This window comes from Rhea americana, unplaced genomic scaffold, assembly GCF_003343005.1.
Source record: "Rhea americana isolate MKP2758 unplaced genomic scaffold, rheAme1 scaffold_330, whole genome shotgun sequence".
Classification (NCBI taxonomy): domain Eukaryota; kingdom Metazoa; phylum Chordata; class Aves; order Rheiformes; family Rheidae; genus Rhea; species Rhea americana.
The window spans coordinates 714,308-726,462 of NW_028186458.1; the positions used below are offsets into that span (position 1 = coordinate 714,308).

Consider the following 12,155-nt stretch of genomic DNA (forward strand, 5'->3'; position numbering starts at 1 on the left):
AGATACCTGTAAGAGTCTGCTTTCATGGTAACGCTTGTATATTCAATAATTTCTTCACAGATTCCTTATACTGAGACATGTTATTTTCTGTTTCACCTTCATTTTAAGTGCAACTACAGAGCTTCTGTAATTCTTAACTACCTCAGAWACAAGAAGCTCTTCCTTAGTTACATTACTTACATTCTCTGAGGCTTTTATTTGAAGTAGTGTATCCAAAGCATTTTTCTGAGATCAGCTATTTTCCCAGATATACTCTTCCMTGTCTTCCTCAGTCTTCTCACTCTCCCACATCTCAGCTTTCTGAAAGAAAATATACCTCACTTTAAAAACCACTTGACACTGAAACAAAGCAAAAGTAATTTGAAAAAAAAACTTCTCTCTCATCCAAATTCACTTTAAAAATTCTTTTTAGAAGACCACAATTCCCCTTGCCCAAGGCTTACAGTTGAACAGAGTTCAAGAGGTGCCTGTGTGCCATATGCCTTCTGCAGAAAATGAGTTTCTTCTATGATTTTGCTTATCTAACATAAAAATAACTAGCTAATTCTTTATATACTAGGCTGATATAATTTGGCTAGTCAGAATGGAAAGAGAAGTTTATGGATTATACATAATGAATAACGATAAAAAAAATTAAGTAAAACTTGTAAATAACCCTATAYGTTCAAGCTTTGGAAGATGCCACATAGCCATTACATCCCTAGCACATGAGTTTGATCTGTTTTCATTGGCTATAAAAATGTCATGTGAGAAAGCTCATATCAAGTAATCTATGATGAGAGACAGCAATCCTTCCGCATCTGTGAAATTGTTTAATTATGACTCATAAGGATAAACACTATCAGTTAATTCATTTACTCTTCCTGCAACACAAATTGCTCCTTAAATAGATCTCTGTCCACAGCGATAATTTTCTACCTAAATGGTGCCGCAAGATCAGACATGTTCAAGAGTTGCGTGTAGGCAGATTTTCTGTTTCATGCCAGTGGCTGCAAGTACTTAGCTTGTGCAGTTGTTCTTTATAGAACAAATCTTGTATCTGACTGTTTCTTTTATTCAGCAACCTCTCATTTAGTGTCACAGTTCATTTAAGGGATATTTCAAAAGTTACAACTGGCATTTTTTGTGCATTTAATTACTATAATGTAAACTTAAAGCTGACAGTATATTAACTTCCTTTCACCTACACAAGCATCACAATTTTAGATAGTTTTGTTTTGGTTTCAGTGTTCATGGTTTTGTTGCGCTGTTGTAGAAAACACATTGAAATAAAATTCTATTTCTAGAAATCAGGAATAGGTTGAAATAAATAGTCTCCTAAAACCTTTATATCAAATGGATTTTTAAAAAATCCTTTGTCAGAAACAGATGATCAGTAATTTTTCAGCTATGCTAATCATAATTAAGCTTCATTAGTGGCAGATACAGAATTTAAATAAATCTGGCAATCAAACCTGTGGATTTTTTTTTTTAAAAAAAAAAAAAGCTATCTGAAACAAAAAATAATTCTTCTAACATGCATGTCTAAGCTAGCCCTGTGTGCTTGGGCCTGTCCATCCCACTTTAAAAATGCTTTAACAAATGTCATACTCTGCATCTGGCAAATGGAATCTCTCATCTTTTAAATCTTTGAGTCCAAATGTTTAGTCAGAAACAGTGATTAACATTGCTAAAGGGCTCACATGACTGATATTAAAAGCCTGGACACAATAYAACACAGAAATAAAAGAACCTCATTCAGCAGTTGGGGGTGGGAGAGGGGAAAAGGTAGTCTGTACTGGTGAAGCAGTAGTAAAACAAGTGCATACAGTAAACTGCTCCTTGTATGCTTGAAAAATATCTCAATACAACCTGGAGATTTACACATTTGTAAAATTAACTTCATCTTATTTTACATATCATCCCTTATTTATCTGCATAATGGCTATCCAAGGCAATTTTTCCCAGTCATCAACAGCATTTTAAAGTAAAAGCTTCCCTCATAGGTGTAAGATTTCTCAGGAGTAATATGAGTATTGCTTCTGGACAGTCTCTGGACCAAACTCTTTGCCAAAGTTATGTTCAAAGTTCAAACAGAAGATCACTGTGAGGGTTTTGAACACTTCTAAGTTACAGCAGAGACAACAAGAACTAATTACAGTCATTACATTTATCTCTAAGAAAATCCTTCTTTGCATGCACTAACCTAYGGGATTTCAGAGATGAATGTTGATTAACAGATTAAGAATTTCCCCATCTTTTTTGAGCTGTACAGAGCAAGAGGATTCCAAAGGAGACCAAAGAAGCTGTTAAGCATTTCTCTCTTGGAATCCTTCCCAGCAGAACRGCAAGTCAAAATGGATTTTAAAATAAAATCTGAGTTCTCAGGGGTGGGGCAGGCAGTAAGAGATTTGATGGCAGGGGGAGATTTCAAAACCCATTCCTCAACCTTACTATAAACAGCCAGTACCCATTGCTGCAACGTTGGTGGCCTTGCTTTAATATGAAAAGTTATCCTAGTGTATACAGGCCCAGAAACATAAACATCATAAACAAGAAAATCAATAGAAACCAATTTTTGCAACTTGACTGAATTAAGTGAAACTTAAAGACCTTTCCAACCAGATTTATTGCAATAATAGAAATGAATTTGAAATCATRTTTTCATCTGAYATACACTAGATAGTTGCYTGACTATCAACTTGTAGTGGAATAGTGGAAACATTATGAACATTGTAGTCTTAGCTTTACTAAGGAGGAGACAATGAAACTTCAAACATGAGGATGACACTCAATTTTGGTARTTGCTTATTTTTGTCCCCTGCAAATTAGAAATAGGTTAGTAGAAGGTGCAGTAAGAGCTTACCACAAGGGTATAAAACTGTAGAAGCTGGAGTATTCAAGTGTGGCTTTTGTGCAACATTTTTCTAGAATCCCTACCTGAAGAACTAGGTTAAAAATCATGACTTTGTATTTCTTCAATGAATTGATTAGAAACTATTGATTTATGCTATCATAACACAATTTCAATATTCAGATTGGCTGAAGATGCACTCAGCTGAATTTAAAMTGTTTCTCTTGTCAATACTTCCAAGAAGACCCACAAAAAGCACTTTGCCAAAGTCAAAGAACTGAATACTAAACAAGAGGAACAGAGGAGTGAGATTTTTTTTATACCTCCTAATACAACTATTTACAGATCTTTTTTAATGTTATAAACAGAATAAAGATCTCTTTCTAAGCAAATCTTAAACACTAGTAATTAAAGCTCTATAAAGACTTAAAGACCACCCAAAATGTGGGCTTCAACTAAAGTACTGACACAGCATATATACTGGAAATATAAATATACTCTGGTCAATAAAATTGATCTTCAACATAAGAAATATTTAACAAAAATATCAATATATACACTGAACATTTAAGTATGGAGAAAAAGGAAAGAATTTATAATCATTTAAGTAGGCATTTTACTTTCATTTTTCTTTGCTTTTCTGCCAGCTCAACTTTTATAGATTGGCTGCTGCAGCCATATGGAGGATTAGAATTGTCAATTCTCTGGTGTTTCTTTGGGGCGACATTTTTTAATTAAAAACTGWAAGTGCTAGAGAAATTTTCAAGGTGATTAAAAATACTTAAGATATTCAAGTTAGTCATTTTCTTGTCAATTATCAGAACAATTAAAAAATTAACGCTGCTTAGTGAAAACAATTTTTTTGCAAGCTTTTTTTGAAGGCGGAGAAAGAGGTGCACAATTTTAATTCTTCAGCACAATTTTTTAAGTCCAATTTCAACCTCTGTATAGCCTACAAAAAGTACACCCTCTTCTTAGTATTGTAGTTAAAAAGGATGCTCTGTGTAGTAGAATTGCTACAGATTTTCAGGTAATAAATGACAGCTATACTAGCATTTTCCAAATTACTGGGCACCTTCTAACAAAAGAGAAACTGTCAAAATAATTATGCACTTATCTCTTTSGATATATTATAGCTTTGAACTGTMCTACTTGATTAGCAGYTTAAAAAGAWATATCYATGWAAAWTYYTWAAWWARSAAAAAWWWWKKKKKWWYCMAWKRRRMYKRWTWWWRRAAAMYTTWAWKGSYKRRSYWMMMMRRAAAAWWAAWYMRKWWKRRRAWKTWAARSMWYMWWMYKRWTKKKSMMCMRWTYYSSCYKGKWWTYYTWWTYCMWYYTYTKRMMRGGTAAGTTTAACTTAAAACACTTCTAGATCAGTCAGAAGAGTTTATTTTTAGTTTTCTTGTTTCTACTAGAAATTGCTATCAAGGAATCTGAACAGATAACCAAAGMTTCTCWTATATAGAACACAAGATGAAATACTTTCCTCAGATTCATTTCAAACTGTACACAGATTTGGGGCTCTGAGATAAATTTTGGTAGARCTTCTAGTGTCATGCTGCCTGTCCATTCTGCATTTTTCTCCTTCCCTCAYCTTTCTGCTTCAACTTCATTGTTCTTTCATTTCATCAARTATTGCTATCTTCTGCAACACAAACACAAGGTAAATAGAAGCACCCAGARGACCCTTTGGTTATTATTCTACATCAGTAGCCAAGTCCCACTTATCTCTACTTCTATACTCAGACTCCCACATTCACACTATGAGAAGCAAAAAAAGAGATCAGAAGTGTGTACAGAATTGCTCCATTATTTTTAACATATATCAGATTAAATCTTTAAGATATATACTGTAGAATACAAAATTAGAGGGAAATGTTTCATTAATCATCTTTCAAGATATCAGCTGTGTAACATGGAATAATTTCCTTTATTCTACATCATCTAGCATTTGTGTATGTTGAAAGTCACGCGCCTAAGAAAATTACCATACTTTTGCAAAACTGACTGTTTAAAAAAAAAAAAAAGTCAGTTATTTCCTTTTCCCTCTCCACTATTTACAGATTTATCACCTTTATGATCACTATCAATGTCTTTCTTTGTTGGTAACTTAATTTTCTGCTCCACTTAGTTCTCTTACTGGTAATTTTTTTTTGTTCCACTTAGTTCTYCTCCTGCTGAAAATTTCAATTCAAAACTGAACTTTATTTTTTAGTGACACCACCTGAAGGAGATCAGCTTATGCTGTTTCTAACCACTTGAGAGCAGCAAACAATTATACTTTAAAAAAACACAATACTTGTAAAAACACAGTTTTTATAGCAGCTGTAACAGCATTCATGCAGTACCACCATATAAACAGTAGAAATATAACTGATTGAGCTACTTTATCTAAAATACCTCTCCCTTTCATTTTATGAATCCACTCACGGCGCAATCCTCAGGAACAATTTGCAAGGAGTCATCCATCAGAGGATTGCTCAAACACCAAAGTACAGTTTCTTCCTTCACCTCTCCAATTAAAGCAAACAAGCAAGCAAGCAATCCCTCCTCCCAGAAAACAACAAAGGCCATGGGGAAAAAAAAAAGGGCACTGCTCAACCCTTTGAAAAACACACGATATTCCAGTTTGAATCTGGTTTTACCAGATTTTGCATAGACAAGTCCATTGCTGTCACTTGTGTGTGAAAATAAGGAGAGGGAGAGGACAGTTTAAAATACAGTACTACTATTAACTAACAATTTGTAGGGACTGCAAGTCTATACCTGTAGGTGAGGCAGGATGCTACTGTAATCCTAACATTTCATTCTGACTATCCATCAGCAGTCTGACCATTCTCTTCCCCGTCTCCTTCCCTCCCCCAGCATCCAAAATCTGCATCTTCTAACCCTCACAAATGCAAAATAAGGCATTCAGTTACTCCTCATACAAAATATTTCAAGTTGCTTCTTCCTTTTGGATCCTTCCCTTTTTCTTATTTCTCCANTCATAAATTCTTTTTCTAGTGAGACTTCTCCAGCAAACAGCACTAAGACAACAGTGAAAACTCATAAAACTCGCTTCGAATCACTTTAAGCAATAAATGAAGTTTATTGCATCTCAATCCTACAGTGTCACTTTGTTTTCTCTTTCTTTATTTCACCAATTCAGATAAACATCTCTTTACTGACATTAGTTTTGTTTACTTCTAAATTCCTAACCTGCTGTAGTATGTTACGCATATAGTTAAAACATATAGAAACAAGAGAATAACTCCTGCAAAGCTTAGAAAAAATAAAAATTAAAAAAATAAGTAGTTCACTATTGAAGTAAGATTTCAAACATCTTTTAAACACCTTTTTTTGATTCTGAAGAAAATTTGGGAAAGTGAGGAAAATAGCATCTAAGATACTTCAGTGTGTATAGTCATGGAATCTTTAAGTTACAAGTGATATTTAGTTTATACATCATATATATATGCGTGTATATGTACAAGAGAGAAATATACATATGCACAGATGCTTACCCATGATTCATGGTACAAAACTGTGAGGAGGTGTATTCCATAATCATAGTTCTGTCTCCTTAACGGACACCTAAAAAATCCAAAAACAAAGCTAGTCTTTCAGAAATCATGTCACTATATTCACTTTTGAACAAAATACTAAACAAATCATCCAAATTTTTCCAATCTGTATCCTAGGGATCTTACTTCAATTCACACATATTTCTGAACTAGACAATCAAGAATAACATTCATGCTTTTATGATGATATTAAAACAATGAGAATCTGCAAGTCAGTAGGAAAACATACAAAAAGCAAGAATCTATAGATCTCTAGAAATCATTAAAAGTTTCTTTGAACTCTATGCTAAAGAGAGTCAAAACAGAATACAACATAGTTTAGTCTGGACTCCCTTCTTTCAAACCTGAGTGCCAATCTTTTCAGTAGGGGTAATGATTTACAACATAGTAGACTGAGTATGGAATTCTATTTTTGAAGAATAGAAATTACACAAAATAATCTAGAACTCAAACTTTTAAAATTGTTCAAAGGATCAATCAGAAACCTGAAAAGAATGAATTATGGTCACCACAACATATGAAAACTACTATCTAAATATTCATCTGCCTTCTGTGAGCATTATCAAGCATGCTTGGATTTAAGCCTGTAGGGATTTAAACTCAGACTCAGATACCAAAAAAAAACAAAAAAAGTGTTCAAACAGTTTTCAAGGTGAAGTAAGAGAAAATAGCTCTAGTTAACTCTAAACATAACTGTTCCACATTTCCAAAAGCACCCTGCCATATATTTCTACTTCCAGCCTAGATGGACAAAGAATACATTCAAGAATCTTGAAAGGCATYAGAATATTAAGAAACATTACTAAGCCTCTCATAGACTAAGCAGAGATGAGCATTTGTACTGTGTACTTTCCTGTGGCCACAAAGTTTGTCTTTTGAATKTACRCAAGGTGACYTGTCACTTGAAAGAGRTATTAAACCAGTTTTGAAATGTTAACCTGCCAAAATGAATCTGTTATTTTTCAACTCAAAAAGGTACATCATTTCCAGACAGACAAGAAGAATTATCCATCACCTTTTTCAATTAACAATGACTAATTATAAGGTGAATTTCTAAAAGTTATTCTCCGTAATTTGTAATGCTAGCTGTCTGGTATAAAACCTGCCATCGAAGATCTACCTAATAAGCTGCCCATATATATTATTAGATCCTTAATATAAGTTGTAATTTGTTCTGCATTAATTTCTGYCATGCCAAAATTACACACAAGATACTTAAAAAGTATTTACCTGAATGGTTAAGGACTATGACAGATCTAGCAAATAAACTTTAAAAAGTTGTTCCCTCATACTTCTTTCAAAGTGAAAGAATCTCAATTTACAAATAATCTAAATAACAGACTGGAAGACCCGCTATTAAAGAAAGAGATACTGCTCAGAGCTTCGGTCTTCAAAATTTACTAAAAATAAGGTGAAATATCAATTGGCACATTAAGATTTCCTTCCTGAATGAAACATGAGACCATACATAGATGCCCTAGAGAGCAAGTTATTTTCAGCTATACTAATGTTTCAGCTACAAAGTAAGCTTTGCTACAAAAATAATAAAAAGTAATAATAATTAAAAAAAAAAGCTTTCAATTGAAACTGCTAGTACCAAAAGCAGTCTCAAAGAACTAACTACATTTCCAAGTCTGGTGGCAGAAGAGCTACACAACTGATTTTATTCATTTATTTTACTTCAAAATTAAACAGTGTCTCCTATCAAAGGACAGGAAATTAAGGATAGGGAAAATAGATTCCAATAAAAAAAAATGCAAACAGAAAAGACTACCAACTATGTTTTTCCTAAAATTGAACTGCAAATTAAAGTGTATCATGAATTTAGAACTAATATGTATGTTAAAGTATTCTCCTAAACTCTTCAGAATCTACCACACGAAATATGCTTCTCCAACATAGCCTGCCTAACACAACTGTAAATAACTACAGTGCTTCATTTATATCTAGAAYATAAAAGCAYTGAGAAATGTCTGGTCACTARTGTCTTAATTCTTCTTGCCTGGAACTYTTCAGGTCATTGTTAAAAYKAACATAATCCATTTGTCAAACATAATAAATACTTTAAAATAATGAYTAAGATTTCTAAATACAGRRCTTCAATATCTGGCAGTATATAGCAATTATTATATTTAAGTTTATGTGATTTGTCCATAAAACTGTAACGCTTAAACAGGAGTACCAATATATTTATGTTAACTCAGATTTTAGTCTGAAAAATGATACTACTTTAATAAGACAATAACTTTTTTTTTTATCAGCAGAGAGAGAAAAAAAAAAATCTACTTTGACCATTGCTACAGGCATTTTTTCTCCTCTTGTAACCATACCTGTCCATGGCAATTGTAAGCATATCAATATTCTTGCCATATCGCTCTCCTACAAGTTTAATGAGCTGCTTCTTTGCATGGTCATCTAAATTCAGGTCAGAAAGTTTAACCTTCAAGTACAAGAGAAAAACATCTTAAATCATTTGAAGAATACAATCTCTGCACTCTGAAAAATATTTTAACATATGGTTAGGAACATCTTTTACCAGGAATTAAAAGGNCTCATACAAAATATTTCAAGTTGCTTCTTCCTTTTGGATCCTTCCCTTTTTCTTATTTCTCCATGTACTAGAAAAGGGGAGTTCTTTTATACATTTAACCAAACAATACTCCTGAATTTCTCTGCAAGTTTCATGGAACCAGGTTCAATCCTCCTACACATCTTTGAAATCTTTCATGACTTGGCTAGCCCGTCTCCATTGATTACTAGTAGCTAAAGGGGTGGGGGGCAGGTGGAGAGTTAGTCTTACTACATTCAGCTATCACCCTTCACCCTTGCTTCTGCTGTGGTACCGCTCTGAAATCAGCTGGCCAAATTTGATTTGAATAACCTTTTATTCAAATGTGAACAAGTTCTCTTCCCAACATCCCAATTCAAGAAAGAAATCCACTCCTAACTACACCTATAGCCTTGAGGCTGAGCAATATTTGAGTTATTGAGAATCTTACATTTTTCCTATTTTTTCTGTCACACATTTTGTTGCATATTTTAACTGTAACCCCATTACAACAGGGATTCCTGCTATTTACACAATGCAAGCAAAACAAACTAATTCTGAGCCATCTAAGTGATATAATAGTACTGCTGAGTTGCAGATGCTCTGGGTTTTGGTTTAAAGCCAAGACTGAAAAGTAAACAAGAAAAATTGTACTAGAGAGGCTGCTGTTGAGAAAAAATGCTAAATTTTGTCTTCTAAGCATGCATTCAAAGGACAGACAAGATAGAATTAAACTTGTCATACTCACTACTTAAGAATAAATTTGTTAGAAAAGTGCCTCTCTACACAATACAGCTGTCCAGCACGTACTTCACTGCATAACCAACAAAATCACAATGAACAATTATCCCCTTAAAAAGTTTCAAATTCTTAACTGCTTTGATGCTTTATTTCATAACTGTAATTAAAGTATTATGTATCATTTGTAATTAAAATTACACTTGAAATTATACTTCCTGATGTCTATTGTCAGACAATTTTCCTTTTATGAATTCACACACTTACTCGTTCACAAAATTCAGTAATTCAGTCACTTACATAAATTAGGGAGTTATACTATGTTTTAAAATGATAGCATGCAAAAATTTTATCAGTTAGGGCAAAATTTACAGGCAGCCAGCTTTACTTTCATTTAGTAAGAGTGCAAGGGCTGCCCTTATCTTTTTACTGAACTCCAGCAACCTCACCAATGCAAATGCTGTGTGGTACTACTCTGGGAAAGGCACCAAATCAAGATTAGTCCTGTAACGTGGTTTGATGTTACTGTCTACATGGGGGACTAATGCCCACCACTACCCCACTATTTAAAGTTCACACAGATTAAAACAGAAAGCAGATTGTTTGYTTACAGTTTACAAAACATATGCAAACTACCTTTCAACAGATATATTAAAAAGAATAATTAAAAGGGATTACCACTGATTATGGAGGAGGAAAAAAAAGACACATCAGACCATCAATTTTTCATGGAAACCAAAGACATTGCAACTGACTGATGAACTCAAATAATAACATGGAAGCTGAAAAGTAATGAAAGGGCAAGGGACTTGCATGTATTCAATACATGTTGAACGCTAACGAAGCAATATCATATAGCCCTGTCTTCCATCATTAAGTAATCCTAGAGCAAAGGACAGATGTGGTACACCTCTGGAATTAATAAAGCAAGTCGTGTCTTGTCACTGCTTAGTACTGAAAACTGATCTGTCACCAGTTTCAGATTTGTAACGCAATGTAACGCTGTTCACAAGAAAAAATCCATGTGTATAAAGCACCTAAAAATTCAAAGTACGAACATCCTCCAATACTTAAGAGTGTTTAATTGGATGCATTCTGCAATTTCAAAGCACATATCCTTCAAGCCAGTTTCTAATCAAAGACAGATACAACTCAACCTTCTTATTACATTTTTAGGTGATCACTGCAGTGACTGAAATCAAGAACACTGAAATTCCTAAAAATGCTAAATATGGATCTGCATCTAAATACAAAGAACAATTGAAAATAAGTCTGAATTTTGGTAGCTAATCTGCTACTACATCATTTAAAAATGCATCTACAGAAATGCTTTATTTGAGAGAGAGAGAGAGAGAGAGAGCGCCTTCATATTCAATGTGACTAATTTTTTTTTAAAAAAAAAAAAAAAGCTAAGTAGTCCAGAACACAATTATGGGTTTTCAAAAATAACTTCACTTAGACTTCTAACTTGGTTTCTGTTCAAAGTCAGTTGTTAAAGGGTTGARGATACTAGTTCAACCAACATGACTAAGCTCAAAAAACAGACAAGTCTGAAGGATTCACAGTAGAACAGTGAGCTTGTGTTTGAAAATGTTATAGTTTTGAATGGATTACTTAAGAATTGTAATACTGGAATAAGATCTGAACAAAAGGGAACTCAAAAGTAGCCTAAATCCTCATTCCTTCCAACTTGAGGACAATTTTGTCAGAGGGCAGAAAGAAGCAGAAATATTTCCAGATTACAGTCACTGTTTCCACAGTCAAAGAAAAGGCTCAGATGGCGAGTAACAGGCAGAAAGTTTTGGAAACAGGCAAAAAGCCAGAAACTGTGCTGTATGTTAGCATTAATAACTTTCAAGCTGACAACATGTCTCTTTGCTTTATTGGAACTGACCTGTTCTCATCTTTAAACTTGGCCATTTTTAAAAATGTAGAAACATGAGGTGACAATCAAAAGTAGACCACTTCTCCGGAAGCAATTAATTCATATTTGAATGATGTGCATAGGCACTGCCAAACTAAAGGAATGTTTAGAAATACTAAGAATCAAGGTGTTTCCTGCTAGGCTCAAGGCCAGATTTGAGCTTATTATTGTCAGAAGCCAAGTATTGTCAAAGAACCTAGAATCTAGGGTAGAAACTAGTGAACTTGTGAAAAAGCAGCAAACTATAAGGGTCGCAACAGGTCACTTCCTGGAAAAAAAAAAATCTTTTCCAGGTCATAGTGATTTTAATATGCAGACAAGAAATCAGATACTGTATTTTGTTTGGGTGGCTCTGCTTTGTTTTTCTCCTCAGTCGTTCTACCTTTCATGACTAGAACATATCCAGTAATTCTCAGATAGTTCAATATACTTCCTTTTACACTTTTATTTCAAGATTTTTTCCCCTCAGTACAAAAGTGTTTAAGTCCTTGTAATTGCCATCAATAGTCATAAATTCTTTTTCTAGTGAGACTTCTCCAGCAAACA

General features: G+C 33.7%; 1 protein-coding gene across 1 annotated transcript in view; it reads right to left on the bottom strand.

Moving 5' to 3' along the window:
• Window positions 1-6: 6 nt before the first annotated feature.
• Window positions 7-12,155, bottom strand: part of MRPS35 (mitochondrial ribosomal protein S35) — a 24,537-nt gene continuing 12,388 nt past the window's right edge. Inside the window, 3 exon segments of the mRNA XM_085311080.1 lie at window positions 7-105; window positions 108-300; window positions 6,340-6,409. Coding sequence (XP_085167206.1) covers window positions 23-105; window positions 108-300; window positions 6,340-6,409 — 346 coding nt within the window. The 3' untranslated portion in view covers window positions 7-22.